The 22,144-nt window shown below is 41.7% G+C and overlaps 1 protein-coding gene across 2 annotated transcripts in view; it reads right to left on the bottom strand.

Annotated features, from left to right (window-relative positions):
* The window catches only part of LOC137322691 (integrin alpha-2-like), a 191,588-nt gene that overhangs the window by 18,968 nt on the left and 150,476 nt on the right, over positions 1 to 22,144 (bottom strand). For both annotated transcript variants that reach the window (XM_067985645.1, XM_067985638.1), the window contains exons 20-26: positions 20,894 to 21,023; positions 15,452 to 15,541; positions 13,657 to 13,733; positions 13,460 to 13,549; positions 6,048 to 6,150; positions 3,694 to 3,804; positions 2,516 to 2,626 (exon numbers count right to left, since the gene is read on the bottom strand). In XM_067985645.1, coding sequence (XP_067841746.1) covers positions 2,516 to 2,626; positions 3,694 to 3,804; positions 6,048 to 6,150; positions 13,460 to 13,549; positions 13,657 to 13,733; positions 15,452 to 15,541; positions 20,894 to 21,023 — 712 coding nt within the window. The remainder of the gene's footprint in view (positions 1 to 2,515; positions 2,627 to 3,693; positions 3,805 to 6,047; positions 6,151 to 13,459; positions 13,550 to 13,656; positions 13,734 to 15,451; positions 15,542 to 20,893; positions 21,024 to 22,144) is intronic.

The raw sequence follows: 22,144 nt of genomic DNA, 5'->3' as shown, positions 1-22,144 counted from the left end.
TAAAAGTTCTCAATTGGGGACAGGCCAATTTTATGAAGCTGAGATGTGATTTGGCAAAAGTTGACTGGAAACAGCTACTTGAAGGTAAATCAGTGTCAGAGCAGTGGGAGGCATTCAAGGAGACGATGGTCAGGTTTTCAGAGTAAATATGTTCCCACAAAGAAAAAAGGTGGGACTCCCAAATCTAGAGCCCCCTGGATGTCAAGGAGCATAGAGGGTAGGAAAAGGCAAAAAAGGGAAGCTTATGTCAGATACCATGGGCTCAATACTGCAGAAAGCCTGGAGGAGTACAGTATGTGCAGGGGAAAAATTAAAAAGGAAATTAGGAAAGCAAAAAGGGGGCATGAAAAAATTGGCAAGTAAAATCAAGGAAAACCCAAAGATGTTTTATAAATACATAAAGAGCAAGATGATAACTAAAGAAAGAGTAGGGCCAATTAGAGACAAAAAAGGTAACCTGTGTATGGAGATGGAAGATATGGGTATGGTTCTTAATGAATACTTTGCGTCTGTCTTCACAAAAGAGGGAGACGATACAGACATTGTGGTTAAGGAGGAGGAGTGTGAAATGTTGGATGGGATAAACATAGTGAGAGAGGAAGTATTAAGGAGTTTAGCATCTTTGAAAGTAGATAAATCACCAGGTCTGGATGAAATGTATCCCAGGCTGTTAAGAGAAGCAAGGGCGGAAATAGCGGAGGCCCTGACCATCATTTTCCAATCCCCTCTAGCTACAGGCATGGTGCCAGAGGACTGGAGGACTGCTAACGTTGTACCGTTGTTTAAGAAGGGAGAAAGGGACAGACAGAGTAATTACAGTCCATTCAGCCTAACCTCGGTGGTGGGCAAATTATTGGAAAAAATTCTGAGGGACAGTATTAATTGTCATTTACAAAGGCACGGATTAATCAAGGACAGTCAGCATGGATTTGTTAAGGGAAGGTCGTGTCTGACTAACTTGATTGAATTTTTTGAGGAGGTAACAAGGAGGGTCGATGAGGGTAGTGCGTTTGATGTAGTTTACATGGATTTTAGCAAGGCTTTTGACAAGGTTCCACATGGCAGACTGATCAGAAAAGTAAATGCCATGAGATCCAAGGGAAAGTGGTAAGTTGGATCTAGATGGCTCAGTGGCAGGAAGCAAAGGGTAATGGTTGACAGGTGTTTTTGTGACTGGAAAGGCTGTTTCCAGTGGGGTTCTGCTGGGCTCAGTTCTCGGATCCTTGCTTTTTGTGGTATGTATCAATGATTTAATACAGAGGAGATTTACAAGGATGTTGCCAGGACTGAAGAATTTTAGTTATGAGGAAAGATTGGATAGGCTGGGGTTGTTTTCTTTGGAACAGAGGAGGCTGAGGGGTGATTTAATTGAGCTGTATAAAATTATGAGGGACCTAGAAAGAGTGGATAGGAAGGACCTATTTCCCTTAGCAGAGAGGTCAATAACCAAGAGGCATAGATTTAAAGTGACTGGTAGAAGGATTAGAGGGGAGTTGAGAAATTTTTTCACCCAGAGGGTGGTGGGGGTCTGGAACTCACGGCCTGAAAGGGTGGTAGAGGCAGAAACCATCATTGCATTTAAAGGGTACTTGGATGTGCACTTGAAGTGCCGTAACCTACAAGGCTATGGACCAAGAGCTGGAAAGTGGGATTAGGCTGGATAGCTCATTTTCGGCCAGCACAGACATGATGGGCTGAATGGCCTCCTTCTGTGCTGTAAATTTCTATGATTCTATGATTCAATGATATATACCACAAAGAGCAAGGGACCTAGTACTGCGCGCTGCTGAACCCCACTGGAAACAGCCTTCCAGTTCAAAAACACCCATCAACCATTAACCTTTTGCTTCCTACCACTGAGCCAATTTTGGATCCAACTAGCCACTTACCCTTGGATCTCATGGGCTTTCACTTTTCTGACCAGTCTGCCACGTGGAACCTTGTCAAAAGCCTTGTTAAAATCCATGTAGACTACATCAAACGTGCTACCCTCATCGATCCTCCTTGTTACCTCCTCAAAAAATTCAATCAAGTTAGTCAGACACGACCTTCCCTTAACAAATCCATGCTGACTGTCCTTGATTAACCCGTGCCTTTGTAAATGACAATTAATACTGTCCCTCAGAATTTTTTCTAGTAATTTGCCCGCCATCAAGGTTAGGCTGACTGGCCTGTAATTACTCGGTCTATCTCTTTCTCCCTTTTTGAACAACGGTACAACGTTGGCAGTCCTCCAGTCCCCCGGCACCACGCCTGTAGCCAGAGAGACTTGGAAAATGATGGTCAGAGCCCCCGCTACTTTGCTATATTATCTACCTGAATCCAAATTCTATACAATGTAACTTTACAAACATGTGTTTGTTTAACCACAAAAAAATTAGAAAAGTAAGTTGATAAAGAAAATAGATTAAGAATAATATTTGCACAAACTGCCAAACATGAGTTAAAGTGATCAAACTCAAAGTAAATGCTAGGTCCAAAGACTAAAATATTTAGTAATAACATATTGCCTTACCAACTCTTTCACATTCTGAAGGCTCTCCTTTATGAAAGTTGCGTGATAAGGATGCTGTTTGATTTTCAGTCTATCAAGTTTTTCTTTTAAGTCACACATTAAGTTGTTTTCCTGCAAATTGTTTTAAGAAAAACAGGATCACTATATTGAAAGACCAAAATCCATCAACTATCCTTAATAACTCTACTGCTAATGGATATCGGTGGGCTGTTGAATAAATAAGCAACGATGGATTATAGCTGACACCTGTGGGTTAGAAGACAGTTGATTCAGTGCTGCGATACTGGTATAAATCCAGCCCTGTCAGAATGCTCTCTGATCAGCCATCGCTGTTGACTTTCTAAAGGGGTAATCTTATGAATTCATACTTCCAGCATGGAGCAATGCCTGCCATGATCACATACCCTCACCCTGATCCTGCTCAATTAAAGAGAACCAAGGATCCTTCCAGCATTCCCTACGAACAATCTGAATACCCACATCAGACAAGTCACCTTCGATCTGAAAAGGAAACAGGTGGCCACCATAGGCATACAGGTACAGGGTGAGAAATACATAGTCTGAATGACAGAAAACCATGAAATGCGCAGGTAGGCTTATATTTCACTCATGAAAAGAACCAATAAATTTGCTTATATAATTTTTGCTTGTGTCAGCTCTATTACATATATTACTGACTGGGCACAATGAAAAAGTAAGTTTACCTAATGGGAAGAGATGCTAGGATGACAGAAGAAATCAAACTTTGGCTCATGCTTTATTGGATCCTGTCTGTGTAGTGTTTCTTCTAAGTACTACGTTATTTTGCTGAATGAGTATGTGTGATCCAGCATCAGCCCAACCAATATATGATGGGGGCTAATTTTGACTTTGGGTGATAATGTAAAACGGGAGATATCGATTCAGCCACCCGTTAAACATCTCTCCTGACTTTCATTTCCATTGAAGTCAAATATTGATATCGCTAATTTTACACTATCACCAAATCACCCCCGCTATCTTTCATCCTGGCACTAGAAATCCCATTAATGGATGGTAATTAGATTTCCTTGAAACCCCCTGTTTGCTTTGTTCTTCATACAAAAGGTTAATTGCAGCTGTCACAGGAAACTTCAGTGCTACTGTAATGCTGCTAGATCTTAATTACTTATTACATAAGAATTATAAACATGACGTACCTGATTTGTGTTTACACCAGTAAGGTACAGAAGTTGATTGCCCTCTTTTGTGGATATTGGTATTTTAGCAGTAATATAGGCGGTCTGGACAGGGAAATGTCCAGTATTGACCTTTAAGATATAATGTACATTAATTAATTGTACCCTCAGCTTAGGGGTTCATTTGATACCCATTTTTTGAAAAAAAATAGAACATTACGATACCAGAGGAATTTCACATGAATGCCTTTCGTGCAAATATTAATATCACACAGGACAATTTCATCTCATTTGTTGTCTTACTATTTTGATTTTGTGTTTCTTTTTCAAGATTTCATAGAATTACATAGAAATCACAACATGGAAACAGGCTGTTCAACCTAAGCAGCTTGTGTTAATGTTAATGTTAAACCTCCACATGAGCAGATTGTCCCTCCCCATCAACATCTTGGGGGTGACCACTGATCAGAGGCCTAACTGGACCAGCCATATCAACACCATGGCTACAAGAGCAGGGCAGAGGCTGGGTACACTGCAAAAAGCGTCTCACCTCCTGACTCCTCAGTCTATCCACCACCTGCAAGGCTCAGGTCAGAAGAACGATGGAATACTCATCACTTGCCTGGATGTTTACAGCCACAACAACACATGAAGCTTGACACCTCCCAGGATAGAGAAGTTTGCTTGATCTGTGCCCCTCCCATTGGACGCAATATCCACCCCCTGCATCACTGGCACACTGTAACTGCAGTATGTACAATCAACAGGATGCACTGCAGTAACTCATCAAAGTTAGTTCAACAGCTCCTTCCTCCTCTGGCATCTCTACCATTGGGAAGGACAGGAGCTGCAATGTGGGAATACCAGCATCTCCAAGTTCCCTTCAAAATCACCTACCATCCTGATTTGGACATATATTGCTGTTCCTTTATTGTTGCTGGGTCAATAGGTAGTTGAAGGAAGGGGGAATAAAAGGATATGGGAGCAGAGCAGGCACATGAGGTTAGGACTACCGCTCATGTGGTGGATAAATACCAACATGGCCTACCTGGGCTGAACAGTGTTTTTGTGTTCTCATTTCTATATGATCCTATGTAATATCCTGGAATTCTCCATGTAACACCATCGCAAGAGCACCATCACTACAAGGATTAGGGTGGTTCAAGGAGAATACCCACCACCACTTCCTTAAGGATGGGCAATAAATGTGGTCTTACCAGCATTCTCAATATCCCAAGAGCAAACAAAAACACTTGGTGAAGAGAGCTTCTGATTGATGGAAGGCCATCATAGCTTTGACAGACCTCAACATTCCATCCTAAGCCCCCTCCTTTCAGCCTTGGCTCAGTGGTACCACTCTCGCCTCGGAATCAGAAGATCATGGGTTCAAGTCCCAATCCAGAGACTTGAGCACATAATCTAGGCTCATACTTAAGTGCAGCACTGAGGAAATGCACATTGTCAGAGCTGCTGCTATTTGGATGAGAAGTGGATGTAAAAGTTCCCATGGCAACACTCGAAGAAGAGCAAGGGAGTTCTCCCAGTGTTCTGGCCAATATTAATCCCTCAACCAATAACTAACAGACAGATTATCTGGTCATTATCTCATTGCTGTTTTTGGGACCTCGCTTTTTGCAAATTGGCTGTCATGTCTGCCTAAACAACAACAGTTACTACACTTCACAAGTAATTCATTGTCTGTGAAGCAGTTTGGGATGTCCTGAGAACTTGAAAGGCAGAATATAAATGCAGGTTCTTTCTTTACCTTTATTTCAATCCTACAGCCACTGGAACTTTTATTTGGGTTTTGTTACTTTCAGAGTTTTCCACCAACCTCACCAACCTCCCTAACTACACAAACTCCTACTCCAAAACGATGCTATCCACATCCTGTTCTCTCATTAATCCTGTTTTTGGTGATAGTGCAGTGGGGGACAGGGAACCAGTGGCTAAGTTTAAAATTTTCAAATCCCTCCATAACTTTCTCCCACCCTACCTCTGCAGCTTCCTTCAGCCCTCTTTAACATCGGTGACAGTGGCTAACGGCTGTCTTGACTCTAAAGTCTTTAACTCGCAGCTTCTGTCTCTGCTTTTCAAAGTTTTCCTAAGATCTTTCTTTTCGACAGTACTTTTGGTCATCCCTCTTAAATCTTCCACTATTGTTTGGCATCTGTTCTTTCCTATATGAAGCATCTTGGGATATTAAAAGGTGATATATAAATGCAAGTAGTTGTTCAATGGCCACTTGGGTGAGATAACAGTACCTGTAGAACTGCCGAGCATAAATTTGATCCTTCATGAAAGAAGGGGAGAATATTGGAGAGAAAGTGCTATTCAGTATGCAATAAGGTGCACAAAACAACAACAAAACTTACTCTGAGTGTAATAATATATTCGGGACCAATGTCCTTAAAGCCATTTATTGTCACGGGAACCAGTTTTTCAGGATGAATTTCATAGAAATTTATGTTGGCAGCTCTGTAAAATCAAAAAATGAACAATCAAAACTATGGATAGGAATTGGGACATACAATCATGCTACAAATACAAATACTCATGACTTTGATCTGTTCATTGTTTTCTGATCAATTATTTTATAGAACATCATATAACAAACCGGACGGTCTGCACCTGGGCAGGGCCGGGACCGCTGTCCTAGGAGGAGTGTTTGCTAGTGCTGTTGGGGAGGGTTTAAACTAAAGTGGCAGGGGGTTGGGAACCTGAGCAGGGAGAGAGAGGAAAGCGTAACAGGAAGGGACAGAAGGTATGGAGTAATAGGTAAAGTGTTAAAAAAGGAAAAAGCAGGAACTAAGCGTCACAAAACAGATTTGAAAGTTCTTTATCTGAATGCACGTAGCATTCGTAATAAAATGGACGAGTTAACGGCACAAATAACTACGTATGGGTATGATCTTGTGGCCATTACAGAAACATGGCTGCAGGGTGACAACGACTGGGAATTAAATATGCCAGGGTATTTAACAATCAGGAAGGACAGGCAGGAAGGAAGGGGAGGTGGGGTGGCTATGTTAATAAAGGAAGGAATCACTGTAATACAGAGAAATGATATTGGGACAAAGCATCAAGATAATGAAACAGTTTGGGTGGAGATAAGGAATAATAAGGGAAAAAAAACATTAGTGGGCGTAGTATATAGGCCTCCTAATAGTTGCAACTCTGCTGGAAGAAGTATTAATCAGGAGATAGTCGGGGCATGTAATAAGGGAACAGCCATAATTATGGGGGATTTTAATTATCATATTAACTGGACAAATCAAATTGGGCAGAGCAGCCTTGAGGACGAGTTCATTGAGTGCATCAGGGATGGATTTCTTGAGCAGTATGTAACTGATCCTACAAGGGGGCAGGCAACCTTGGACCTGGTCCTGTGTAATGAGTCAGGATTAATTAATAATGTCCTAGTTAAGGATCCCCTTGGAACGAGCGACCACAACATGGTTGAATTCCATATCCAATTAGAGGGTGAGAAGGTTGATTCTCAAACAAGCGTACTGAGCTTGAATAAAGGAGACTATGATGGTATGAGAGCGGAATTGATTAAAGTGGACTGGGAAAATAGATTAAAGGGTAAGACGGTACATGAGCAGTGGTGTTCATTTAGGGAGTTATTTTACAACTTTCAAAATAAATATATTCCACTGAGGAAAAAAGGGTGTAAAAGAAATGACAGCCACCCGTGGCTAAGTAAAGAAATCAAGGATAGTATCCGACTAAAAACAAGGACATATAAGGTAGCCAAACTTAGTGGGAGGATAGAAGATTGAGAATTCTTCAAAAGACATTAAAAAGTAACTAAAGGATTGATTAAGAAAGGGAAGTTAGATTATGAAAAGAAATTAGCAAAAAATATAAAAACAGATAGCAAGAGTTTCTATAGTTATATAAAAAGAAAAAGGGTGGCTAAGGCAAACATAGGTCCCTTAGAGGATGAGACCGGGAAATTAATGGTGGGAAACATGGAGATGGCAAAAATGCTGAACAAATATTTTGTTTCAGTCTTTACAGTAGAGGACACTAAGAATATCCCAACACTGGACAAACAGGGGACTCTCGGGGGGGAGGAGCTAAATACGATTAAAATCACTCAGGAGATGGTACTCAGTAAAATAATGGGACTCAAGGCGGATAAATCCCCTGGACCTGATGGCTTCCATCCTAGGGTCTTGAGGGAAGTGGCAGTAGGGATTGTGGATGCTTTGGTGATAGTTTTCCAAAATTCCCTGGACTCAGGAGAGGTCCCGGCAGATTGGAAAACTGCTAATGTAACACCGTTATTTAAAAAGGGTAGTAGGCAGAAGGCTGGAAATTATAGGCCAGTTAGCTTAACATCTGTGGTGGGTAAAATTTTGGAGTCTATTATTAAGGAGACAGTAACGGAACATTTAGATAAGCATAATTTAATAGGACAAAGTCAGCATGGCTTTATGAAGGGGAAGTCATGTCTGACAAATTTGCTTGAGTTCTTCGAGGATATAACGTATAGGGTGGATAAAGGGGAACCAGTGGACGTAGTGTATTTAGACTTCCAGAAGGCATTCGACAAGGTGCCACATAAAAGATTATTACTTAAGATAAAAAATCACGGGATTGGGGGTAATATTCTGGCATGGGTGGAGGATTGGTTATCAAACAGGAAGCAGAGAGTTGGGATAAATGGTTCATTTTCGGACTGGCAACCAGTAACCAGTGGTGTTCCACAGGGGTCGGTGCTGGGTCCCCAACTCTTTACAATCTATATTAACGATTTGAAGGAGGGGACCGAGTGCAACATATCAAAATTTGCAGATGATACAAAGATGGGAGGGAAAGTAGAGAGTGAGGAGGACATAAAAAACCTGCAAGGGGATATAGACAGGCTGGGTGAGTGGGCGGAGATTTGGCAGATGCAATATAATATTGGAAAATGTGAGGTTATGCACTTTGGCAGGAAAAATCAGAGAGCAAGTTATTTTCTTAATGGCGAGAGACTGGAAAGTACTGCAGTACAAAGGGATCTGGGGGTCCTAGTGCAAGAAAATCAAAAAGTTGGTATGCAGGTGCAGCAGGTGATCAAGAAAGCCAACGGAATGTTGGCTTTTATTGCTAGGGGGATAGAATATAAAAACAAGGAGGTATTGCTGCAGTTATATAAGGTATTGGTGAGACCGCACCTGGAATACTGCATACAGTTTTGGTCTCCATACTTAAGAAAAGACATACTTGCTCTCGAGGCAGTACAAAGAAGGTTCACTCGGTTAATCCCGGGGATGAGGGGGCGGACATATGAGGAGAGGTTGAGTAGATTGGGACTCTACTCATTGGAGTTCAGAAGAATGAGAGGCGATCTTATTGAAACATATAAGATTGTGAAGGGGCTTGATCGGGTGGATGCAGTAAGGATGTTCCCAAAGATGGGTGAAACTAGAACTAGGGGGCATAATCTTAGAATAAGGGGCTGCTCTTTCAAAACTGAGATGAGGAGAAACTTCTTCACTCATAGGGTGGTAGGTCTGTGGAATTTGCTGCCCCAGGAAGCTGTGGAAGCTACATCATTAGATAAATTTAAAACAGAAATAGACAGTTTCCTAGAAGTAAAGGGAATTAGGGGTTATGGGGAGCGGGCAGGAAATTGGACATGAAGCTGAGTTCGGATCGGTCAATGCCCTGTGGGTGGCGGAGAGGGCCCAGGGGCTATGTGGCCGGGTCCTGCTCCGACTTCTTGTGTTCTTTAGATTTGTGGTTGGGATCAGATCAGCCATGATCTTATTGAATGGCGGAGCAGGCTCGAGGGGCCGATTGGCCTACTCCTGCTCCAATTTCTTATGTTCTTATACATAACAGCATATATAACAGTATAATAATTGATGACTTGTTTGGTGTTGTTAACCTGTCATGTTTCAAGATTTTTTGAGTATTTTTCCACAGAAATTGGCAAATGAATTTCAATACAGATAATTGTGAGGTGGTACATTTTGGTAGGAAGAATAAGAAGGCCACATACTCATTGGAAAATAAGAATCTAAATGGGTAGAGGAGCAGAGGGATCTGGGGGTACAGATACACAAATCACTGAAAGTAGTGACACAGGTTAAGGCCACAAAAAAAAGCAAACTAAGCACTGGGGTTCATTTCTAGAGGGATAGAAACGAAAAGCAGGGAAGTTATGTTCAACTTGTACATACTTGTATAACCATTTTTCAAAAGGCATTCGATAAAGTGCCACATAAAAGGTTGTTACACAAGATACGGGCTCATGGAGTTGGGAGTAATATATTAGCATCGATAGAGGATTGGTTAACGGACAGAAAAGAGCGAGTAGGAATAAACAGGTCATTTTCAGGTTGGCAGGTTGTAACTAGTGGGGTGCCGCAAGGATCAGTGCTTGGGCTTCAGCTATTTACAACCTATATTAATGACTTAGATGAAGGGGCTGAGTGTAATGTATCCAAGTTTGCTGACGATATAAAGGCTAGGTGGGAAAGCTGTGAGGAGGACACAAACAGTCCGCAAAGGGATATAGACAGGTTAAGTGAGTGAGTGAGAAGATGGCAGATGGAGTATAATGTGGAGAAATGTGAGGTTATTCACTTTGGTAGGAAGAACAGAAAAACAGAATATTTTTTAAATGGTGAGAAATTATTAAATGTTGGTGCTACGAAGGATTTGGGTGTCCTTGTACACAAAACACAAAAAGTTAACATGCAATCATGAAGGCAAATGGTAAGTTGGGCTTTATTGCAATGGTATTGGTGTACAAGAGTAAGGAAGTCTTGTGACAATTGTATAGGGCTTTGATGAGACCACACCTGGAGTATTGTGTACAGTTTTGGTCTCCTTACCTAAGGAAGGATATACTTGCCTTGGAGGCGGTGCAACAAATGTTCACTAGATTAATTCCTGGGATGAGAGGGTTGTTCTATGAGGAGAGATTGAGTAGAATGCTCCAATGCTGTCTGGAATTTAGAAGAATGAGAGGCGATCTCATTGAAACATATAAGATTCTTAGAGGGCTTTACAGGGTAGATGCTGAGAGGCTGTTTCCCCTGGCTGGAGAGTCTAGAACTAGGATAAGGAGTCGGCCATTTGGACTGAGATGAGGAGGAATTTCTTCACTCAGAGGACTGTGAATCTTTGGAATTCTTTACCCCAGAGGGCTGTGGATGCCCAGTCATTGAGTATATTCAAGATTGAGATCGATAGATTTTTGGACTCTAAGGGAATCAAGGGATATGGGGATCAGGTGGGAAAATGGAGTTGAGGTCAAAGATCAGCCATGATCTTACTGAATGGCGGAGCAGGCTCGAGGGGCCATATGGCCTACTCCTGCTCCTATTTCTTATGTTCTTAACCTTGGTTAGACCACACTTGGAGTACTGTGAACAGTTCTGGTCTCCATATTATAAAAAGTATATAGAGGCACTGGAGAAGGTGCAAAAAAGATTTACTAGGATGACACCAGAACTGAGAGGTTATACCTATCAGGAAAGATTGAACAGGCTGGGTCTCTTTTCTCTAGAAAAGAGAAGACTGAGGTGTGACCTGATAGAGGTCTTTAAGATTATGAAAGATTTTGATAGGGTAGATGTAGAGAAGATGTCTCCACTTGTGGGGGAGACCAGATCTAGGGGCTATAAATATAAGATAGTCACTAATAAATCCAATAGGGAATTCAGGAGAAATTCTTTACCCAGAGAGTGGTTAGAATGTGAAACTCGCTACCACAAGGTGTAGTTGAGGTGACTAGCATAGATACATTTAAGGGGAAGCTAGATAAACACATGAGGGAGAAAGAAATAGAAGGACATGTTGATAGGGTTAGATGAAGAAGGGAGGGAGGAGGCATGGACCTGTTGGGCCGAATGGCTTGTTTGTGTGCTGTACATTCTATGTAATTCTATGTAAGAAAGGATTTGGAAAAAAGTTATATTCAAGTATTTGTTTTTTAAAGCAATGTGTATTCACACAAAAAAACACCATCATGATTAAAATGCTAGTGACGTAGGCATTAAAGTTATTTCCCAAAACACTGAAAACAATAAGCAATTCATCAGCCTGCCTTGCTAATTGATAAACACTTCACACCCATTATATTGGAAAGTCCCAGACATACATCTAAACAGCGGTTTACTTGTACTTCTTTTAATTTAGTGTACTGTATTCGCTGCTCACAATGTGGTCTCCTCTCCATTGGGGAGACCAAACGCAGATTGGGTGATCACTTTGCTGAACACCTCCACTCAGTCCGCAAGCGTGACCCTGACCTGCCGGTCGCTTGCCGTTTTAATTCCCCATTTCACTCTCACTCTGACCTCTCTGTCCCCGGCCTTTTACACTGTTCCAGTGAAGCTCAACATAAGCTCGAGGAACAGCACCTCATCTTTCATTTAGGCAATTTACAACCTTCTGGACTCAACATTGATTTCAATAACTTCAGATCATAATCACTATTCCCATTTTTTCGGACAGCAGGTGCTGGTAATGGTTCTGCTGCTGCCATTTACAGCTACTCCTGATCAACCTTTTGTTTCTTAACTTGTCCCATTATCACCCTCCTTGCCTTGCACCATCATCCCTTTTGTCATTTAATCACTTTTGCCCTCTACCCTATCACAGACCTTCCCTTTTGTTCTTTCCTCCCCTCCCTCCCCACCTTTCCCTGACTCTATACTTGCTTAAAAACTTTAACTCTTTCATCATCTTCCACATCTGATGAAAGGTCCTCAACCTGAAATGTTAACTCTGTTTCTTTCTCCATAGATGCTGCCTGACTTGCTGAGCTTCTCCAGCATTTTCTGTTTTTATTTATGTTTTTATTTATGTTTAAACTGAAAGCAGTTAGGGCACACTCTTGCCTAGATTCAAAAGGTTAGGATGCAAAGGGTAAGTTAGAAGTTATTTTGTTTAAGTCGAGCAAGATGATACACTGATGTAGGGCTACAGGCAGCAGAGTTTTGAATGAGCTGAACCACAGAGCACCTCTCCCAAGGAGAGGAGGCTGAGGGTTCGAAGTTTGTGGTGGAGGCCAAAGATGATGGATCTGGTATTCCCTAGGTTTAGCTGGAGAAAATTTCAGCTTAACTCAGACTGGATGTCAGACAAGCAGTCGGACAGCACAGAAGCAGTGGAGGAGGGATCAAGAGAAGTGGTGGATAGATACAGCTGGTTGTCATCAGTACACATGAGGAAGCTCTCCCCATGTTGCCAAGAAGCAGCATGTAGATTAGGAAGGGGACATGGCCAAGGATGGATAGTTGGGGACTCTGGGAGTGATGGTTTGGGGCTCGGAAGACAAGCTATTGGTAGCGATGTTCTGGATATAATCAGATAGGAAAGAGTAGAACCAAGTGAGAACAGTCCCACTGAACTGAACAACGGAGCAGAGGCATTGGAGGAAGATGGGGAGGTGGATAATGCACTACAGTCACAATCATAGACAATGTCATTCGTGACATTGGTTAGGAGCATTTTGATACTGAGGTAGGGGCAGATACCTGATTGGAAAGATTCAAATGGAGTTGAAGGAGAGATGGGTATGTATTTGGAAAGTGATAACAAGTTCAAGGACATTGGCGAGGAATGGGAGGTTGGAGATGGGAGGTGGCAGTTTGCAAGGACAGAGGAGTTGAGATGAGTTAACAATGAAAATATATTCTGTTCTGATCACTGACATCCCTCATTTTGATGACCATAAATCACTAAAAATGTTAATTAAACAATAAAGTGCAAGAAAATACAATGAATAAAATCCATTTCTTCACTTTTCTTTAAGGTTCTTCAACCTCCATACCTCGAGAAGAGAATTTCAGCATCATACTGTACAGTAAAGGTGACTTTTGCTTTGTTGTCAAAATGGGTCTCTGGTCGTTCGATACTTTCACTGTAAAGTAAAACAGCTATGATATTACTCCAACTTCCAAATAACAAATCAGGAATATTTTTTAAAAACTAGTATGAATTGTCTGAATTGTTATGATCAGTATCTACCTTATAGCGTGGAAGTTCACATATGTATCTCTCTGTGGTTCTTTGAGGTTAAAGTCAAAATTGATTTCAAAGGAGACCTATCAACATGCAAAAGGAAAAATGGAACTTAAGGTATTTAACTTTTTAGTTTTGCTCTGACTTAAGTGTTTAGTCACAGGATGTGTAATTTATAAATAAATATTGAATAATGCATAACTGGGAGAGAACACTGGGGAGTAATCTAACTTTAGGCTTAAAGAAGATCATAAATTGTGAGAGGCAAGCACATCCAGGTTGAATTCTAAATTGTGGTTTCTATTGAAAAAGTTTTCAACCAGAGCCCATGTATCTCCAAGAACATTGGCAGCTGAGCTGCTGGTTGATGGTGTTTTCTGTCCTGCAGTCCATACTGGTGGTCCTCCTGCTGTTGCTCCTCCTCCCCCAAGTCCAGTGCTCTTATCTAGGGCTATTGCAAAGCAAGCAGCACATCATTGTTATTTTGATAACTCTTTCTGGGACAAACTGATTTTCATTGTCCTCCTAGGTACACAGTTGTAGCTAGACTCAACTGGGTTTTGAGGATGATGGAGTTGTGGGTAGGCAGTGTTGCAGTAGCAAAGTCAAATCTCTCAGGAGCCACTCATCCAACCCTTTTTTCTAACTCAGTGTTACCTGATGGTTACTTCCTCACCTACCTTGCCTTCTCTATCACTCTTTTCAACCTTTGTGGTGTCCTTCACTATGGGCGTTGACCCTTTATCTTGGTACCTCAATAACAACGGATTTTGGTAGATTTTCCCTCCGTGTGGTTTTTGGGTGGCCAGTCAGATGGAGTGCGCTCGACAGTGCCGATGGGAGGTCCAATCTATATTGAGGGCCAGGCCTTCTCAACATAGAGCCAGCAGGCTGTGGGCGGAATACAGGTAGGTCTGGGGGGGGGTGGGGGGAGGCGGGGGGGCGATGGGCAGGTTGTTCATTCTCGAAACGGGGGGACCTGGTGCATGGGGGAGATTTTGAGGCCACTTGCCAGGTGGAAACGGGGCAATAGTACCCCAAAAACAGTGAGGTATGACTTACTGCCGCTTTCTTGTCAACAGTTTGTCTGATGCTATATTCCCAAAGGCCTGGCAAAACAGTGCGCTCACCTGAATCAGGTGGAAGGCCCTTTTAATATGCAAATTGGCATCCTATGATGTACATAGACCCTGATTGCCATTTTGGGACTCAACTGGGCAGAGGATGTACCTTGGATGCTCCGCACAGTTTCAACTGGCAGTCCAGCCGAAGAGGAGACCACAAGCTTTAATTCATATCTGTGGGGTCGGGAGGTGCCGAGTGCTCCTCCAGACTCCATAGAAACAACCTAGGTCGTTATCGTACCGGGTCATGGTCTGTGTTTTGAATTCTGTGACTCCACTGACATGGAAAATACTAGGACAAATGTAAGGAGTCTTACAACACCAGGTTATAGTCCAACAGCTTTATTTAAAATCACAAGCTTTCGGAGGCTTCCTCCTTCAAAATACTGAGCTCCCTTCTTGCCAATATTTCTTTATTTGCATAAAACCACTACTATACTTAGCAGTTTAACTCTGCTAAGAACTACATGGTAAACTTAAACAAATTCTGGTTGTTTTTACAGATACAAGTAATTTTCCAGCAGGCCCACAATTTCTTGACATGCACTTGACATGCAATTTAGCCCCATGATCTTTGGTGTATGTAAAAATCACACATTGCATGCATTTATATTCTAATAATATATTATTAATGAATTTATTGAAGTGTTCTTAACAAAAGCTAAAAAATAATTCACCTTATCTCCTCCTCTCAAAAGTGGGTGCCCAATGTCACAGGATACTGACTGCGGGTCTACAATTAGACAGGGAACTTCAGTGTTATCAACCTGTTAAAATAAAAAGATAAACACCCATCTTATATAATTTAAATATATATCTACCTCTCTCATTTTCTCTGTGAATATATATATATATAAAATCTATAAAATATAACATACTATCTATGTCTATATGTATATTTAGGTGAGCAGTTATTGTGCAAGAAAAACATAAGAACATAAGAAATAGGAGCAGGAGTAGTCCATACGTCCCCTCGAGTCTGCTCCGCCATTCAATCAGATCATGGCTGATCTTCAACCTTAACTCCATTTTCCTCCCTGATCCCCATATCTCTTGATTCCCCTAGAGTCCAAAAATGTATCTATCTCAGCCTTGAATATACTCAACAAATATACTCCACAGCCCTCTGGGGTAGAGAATTCCAAAGATTCACAACCCTCTGAGTGAAGAAATTCCTCCTCACCTCAGTTTTAAATGGCCGACTCCTTAGGTCCTGCGACTATGCCCTCTAGTTTTAGACTCTCCAGCCAGGGGAAACAACCTCTCAGCCTCTACCCTGTCAAGCCCCCTCAGAATCTTATGTGTTTCAATGAGATCCCCTCTCATTCTTCTAAACGCCAGAGTATAGGCCCATTCTACTCACCCTCTCTTCATGGTATAACCCTCTCATCCCAGGAATCAATCTAGTCAACCTTCGTTGCACCGCCTCTATGCCAAGTATATCCTTCCTTAGATAAGAAGACCAAAACTGTACACAGTACTCCAGGTGAGGTTTCACCAAAGCCCTGTACAACTGTAGTAAGACTTCCTTACTCTTGTACTCCAACCCCCTTGCAATAAAACCAACATGCCATTTACCTTCCTAATTGTTTGCTGTACCTGCATGCTAACTTTTTGTGTTTCTTGTACCAGGACACCCATGTCTCTCTGGACACCAATATTTAATAGTTTCTCACCATTTAAAAAATATTCTGTTTTTCTATTCTTCCTACCAAAGTGAATAACCTCACATTTCCCCACATTATACTCCATCTGCCACTTTCTTGCCCACTCACGTAACCTGTCTATATCCCTTTGCAGACTCTTTGTGTCCTCCACACAGCTTACTTTCCCACCTAGCTTTGTATCGTCAACAAACTTGGTACATTACACTCGGTCCCTTCATCCAAGTATTTAGTATAGATTGTAAATAGCTGAGACCCAAGCACTGATCCTTGTGGCACCCCACCAGTTACATCCTGCCAGCCTGAAATGACCCATTTATCCCCACTCTCTGTTTTCTGTCCATTAACCAATTCTCTATCCACACTAATATATTACCCCCAACCCCATGAGCCCTTATCTTCCATAACAACCTTTTATGTAGTACCTCATCGAATGCCTTTTGAAAATCCAAATATATTACATCCACTGGTTCCCCTTTATCTACCCTGCTAGTTACATCCTCAAAAAACTCTAATAGATTTGTCAAACACACTTTCCCTTTCATAAAACCATGTTGACTCTGCCTAATCATATTATGATGTTCTAAGTGCCCTGTTACCACTTCCTTAATAATGGATTCCAGCATTTTCCCGACAACTGATGTCAGGCTAACTGGCCTGTAGTTCCCTGTTTTCTCTCTCCCTCCTTTCTTGAATAGCGGGGTTACATTTGCTACCTTCCAATCCACGGGGACCATTCTAGAATCTAGGGAATTCTGGAAGATCATAACCAATTTTTGCAGCCACCTCTTTTAGAACCCTTGGATGTAAGCCATCAGGTCCAGGGGATTTATCGGCTTTTAGTCCCGTTATTTTCTCAAGTACTTTTTCTCTTCTGATAATTACTTTAAGTTCCTCACTCTCATTAGCCCCTTGGTTCCCCACTATTTTTTGTATGCTTTTTGTTTCTTCCACTGTGAAGACAGATACAAAATATTTGTTTAACGCATCTGCCATTTCCTGATTCCCCATTATAATTTCTCCTGTCTCAGCCTCTAGGGGACCAACATTTACTTTGGCTATTCTCTTCCTTTTTACATACTTGTAGAAGCTCTTACAATCCATTTTTATATTTCTTGCTGGTTTACTTTCATATTCTATTTTCTCCCTTTTTATCAATTTTTGGTCATCCTTTGCTAGTTTCTAAAACTTTCCCAATGCTCAGGCTTACTACTCTTCTTGGCAACATTATAGGCCTCTTCTTTTAATCTAATACTATCCTTAACTTCTTTAGTTCGCCACGGGTGGATCACTATTCCCAAAAAACTTCATTAAGGACAAGAAAAACAATGAAAATATGTTTTCCAGTGGATGGTACATCTCCAATGATGGACAACAATGCTCTAATTTTGTTAACCTGGAAAAAATGGGGCTGTGCTGGCAGCTCGGGAATGGGTTGTGCCACAATTTGCAATAGGAGTCCTTCATCCTGATTTGAATCATTTGTTGGCTCATTAAAAGCTTGTCCAGACAGCTCGGCCTGCAGCACATGTGGCTGAGGAGCAGGAAGTCTGATCAGGCAGTGGTTCTTAAAGGGCTGCAGCCCACCATGGAAACAGTGGTGGTGGCAGAAAAGTAAACTAATTTTTCACAATGGCACAATGGAGACATGTGGACAACACTGCTCCCTTTGATGCTGACGGGTTGGCAGTCCTATTGCAGGAGGTGCACCATAAAAAGTGGCCTGTTTGGAGGCTGACCACTCCCCTTCAGTCAAAGCTCAGATCTGAGCATGGTGAGCTGCTGTCTCAGTCAATGTAGTCACCCAAGTCCTTGCACCTGGCTGCAAATGATAAAGAAAATGTTCTCCTCACATTTGTAGTGGGACCCATCAAGCATGGCAAAAACCTAGGTTGGGAACTCCTACACCCTCTGAGAGGCATCATTTCGAGTACTGTACAGAACCATTGCCCTTTTGCACACACTTTTTCATTGTGTCAAAGCTGGATGGTGCACTTGCAAATGGAAGTGGCAGCAGGGAAACAGCTAACAGATCCTCAGACTTCCAGCCTGAGGCACTCTTCTGCTGTTAGAGGTTTCTGTGGATCAGTAACCATGGATGCAGAGGTTAGCCGTTTCCTAAGAGCCATTTGCCCAGGGATTCTTCTCTTTTGAGAAATGTGGACATTGTGGTCTGTTGCTTAATGAAGGCATCATAACTGCTTCCTCAGTAATGGTTATTAATGTGTGTAATGATATTTCTGTGATCAGATATCACCTATACAGCAAACGAGTGCAAACTATTTTTGTTCATACAGACTATGGCATGAAAGTTTTATGTTGTGTTAATTTTTTCAGGCCCTTTACATTCTTATATTGCTACATTACAACAGTGACTATACTTCAAAAGTAGTTAATTGGCTGTAAAGTGCTTTGGGACGTCCTGAGGCCATGAAAGGTGCTATATAAATGCAAGTTCTTTCTTTCTGTAGGGAAGAGTCTGTTCCACATGTTGTTTGCAGGTCACCCTGCAGTAGATGGTACAAATCTTTGGCAACCTGTCCTGTGAAGGGAAAGCATGAAGACTACTCTCCTCTGACATGTCCAGGGATGTTTGGAAGGGTGTATAAATGCAGGCCCAGGGGTAGTGATGGGTGCAATCAAAACACCTCAGATATCATTGCACCTGTATTTGTTGGCCTCTGGTGAATTCCTCTTCCTCATTTCAATCCTGAAGCACATTTGGAATACTTGATTCTCACCAATTCACATTGTGCAATTTAAATGTCAGTAGAAACTAAGACTAATGAAGGAAAGCATTGGCAGGCAAAAAAATGCAAAAAATTGTGGATTATACAGTAAAAACAACTAATGCATGCAGCACAATGTAATTAAAAGGGCAAAAAAAATCATCAACTGGAAAATGTCATCTGTCTTTAAGAAGCCCACTTGACTAGGTAAGACCCCATGACTCTATGCATTGAGTTGAAATAGATGAGCAGCATGTACGGTCACAAGATTCAGCAACATGAAGTACGCAGCAAATCAAGGTATGCAAAGTCATGTCCCTGAGTTTCTGCTGACCACCATCGAGGTACTGAACCTTCATCCCTTATTTCTTCATTTCTGTCTTTGTTACTCTGTTCTTGGATCAGGGTATGGGCACTGCTGAGATGATGATGGTGGGCCATCTCCTTGAATAACTGTAGTGATTGTACTGATGACTCAACATAGGGAATTTCAGGATATTGACCCAGTAACGATGGAAGAGCAGAAATATGTGTTCAAGCCAGGATAATGCATGATTTCGAAGGGAAAATGGAGGTGATATTGTTCTTGCTGGTAGAGGTTACAAGGTGTTGTTAAAGTAACCTTGGTGAGTTGCTGCCGTATATTCAGTAGATAGTGCATACTGCAGCCACAGCGTGCTGGTAATAGAGGGGATATGAGTCCAGTGGCAGGGGCATCGATCAATCAAATTGCTCTGTCCTGGATGGTGTTGAGCTTCTGAGTGTTGTTGTGGCTGCACCCATCCAGGCCGAGAGGGTGAGTATTCCATTGCAGTCCTGACTTGAGGCTGTAGATGGCGAAGAGGCTTTGAGGGATCAGGTTGTGAACCACTTGTCACAGAGCACTCTGTCTCCGCACTGCTCATCCAAAACTCTGTTGCCTGTATCCTAACTCACACCAGGTTCCGTTCACCCACCACCCCTGTGCTCGCTGACCCACATTTGCTCCCGTTCCAGCAATGCCTTGATTTTAAAATTCTCATCCTTGTGTTCAAATCCCTCCATGGCCTCGCCCCTCCCTATCTCTGTAACCTCCTCCAGTCCTATAACCCTCCGAGATCTCTGCTCCACCATTGGCGGCTGTGCCTTCAGCTGCCTAGGCTCTAAGCTCTGGAATTCCCTCCCTGAACCTCTCCGCCTCTCTACCTCTCTCTCCTCCTTTAAATCATTTCTTAAAACCTACCTCTTTGACCAAGCTTTTGGTCACCTGTCCTAATATCTCTTTATGTGGCTCAGTGTCAAATTTTGTCTGATAACACTCCTGTGACGTGCCCTGAGACTTTTTTACTACGTTAAAGACGTTACATATATGCAAGTAGTAGCTGATGTTGTTGCTTTCATAGCCATTGTTGTTGATACGGTTGCTCCAGTTAAGCTTCTGGTCAATGGTCATCCCCAGGATGTCGATGGTAGGAACTCAACCGTGGTGATGCTGTTGAAGGTTGGGGGGAGATGGTTCGGCCTTTTCTTGTTGGAGACGGTCATTGCCAGGCAGTTATGTGGCGTGAATGTTACCTGGAACAGGGGTGTCATCCTCTCTGCCCAATATTCCTCTCTATGCTTCAACCAGGCAATGTTTAACGCTCAAGTGGAAAAGACAAAAAAATCTACCCTTATATTTTTATTTCTGGTATAAAAGCACTACCTTACTCTGTAAAGTATTATATAAATAAAATGTTCAACTCACTGATGCAAAAAAGATGTTTTTAGAAAAGTGGATGTTGACTTTAGCATTAAATGCGTTTTCCTTCTTGTTCTCTGTCTCTACGTTAATGGTTAGCTGTTTATTCTTGCTGCTAACAATGTAAGGCGTTATGCTGTTGGTAGAAAGAAGACATTTATTAGTTTAAGATAAACATCTGCAGACATTCAGTGCAAAATGGTAAATTACATTCAAGTAAACGCATAAAGAAGAATTACTACTACAATTAGTATTCACTAAAAAATGTTAGTTTGTTTACCTTGTTATATCTTGGAGTGTTACATCAATAAATGCATCTTTTCAAAGACAGAAACCCACAATTATATATTTAAAGAACACACTTGTACATTACCTTGGTGGTATCCTGCATGATTGGTCTTGGCTTTGGCCTTGACCCTGGGCCTAGATTTCTGAACTTTAAAAAGTGGGCATATTTTAAAGGATGCTGGTGTCTTGAAAAAGTTATGAATTGCAATGAATAGTGGGATTCAAAACCCCTTTAACAAAAGCCATTTGAAGGAACAGGTTAACTGTACCCCTTTTAAACAAAGACATTTGCAAACCTGCAAAAAAAGTAATGTAGTAAACTGTATTCTTGCAAATCCTGTTTTTCCCTCATTGACGCTGATGGCATTGGAGAAGTATGAGTTTCGGGATCGGAGACATTGTGCTGCGAATAAATATCTAGATTATTAAATAAATAAGCTAGATGGATAATAATAAGCAGTCAGGCTTTCAAAACACATAGGCTGTTGGAAGCACAAGCTTTTCAACACAGCTGGGGGTTATGTAAGGAAAGGCAACAAGGACATACATCAAAGGCTTTGGATCAGGAAAGCAATGATTGCTGCGAAAAAAAGCACAGGCCTCTCATTCCAATCTGGTAATCTGTTCAAAAGAACTGGGATTTGTAAAACATCAAATAGTATTGCATCCAGCATATGGTATAAGGATTGAATTTGGAGCCATTGAAGCAATCAAAATTGGAGACATAAGGACCATTAAGAATGTCTGTGCGTAGAAATATAAGGGGCTATCTCTACATGAAAGGCCATAAACAAAGACAATAAAGGGACCTTTTACAACCCATTGTTCGAGCACATGGTCTTTTCTACAGCAAAGGGTCTCAAAGCCTAAACTGTCAATCATTGAGGTATGTTAAGGATTGAGGCATATCAAGAGGGAGCGATTGGACAAAAAGAATGACCCTCCGTGATCCTACGTTCTATTAGTAAA

The sequence above is a fragment of the Heptranchias perlo genome, chromosome 1, assembly GCF_035084215.1.
Source record: "Heptranchias perlo isolate sHepPer1 chromosome 1, sHepPer1.hap1, whole genome shotgun sequence".
Classification (NCBI taxonomy): Eukaryota; Metazoa; Chordata; class Chondrichthyes; order Hexanchiformes; family Hexanchidae; genus Heptranchias; species Heptranchias perlo.
The sequence above is the reverse complement of the archived record's forward strand: the minus strand, read 5'-3'. Positions and strand labels throughout refer to the sequence as shown.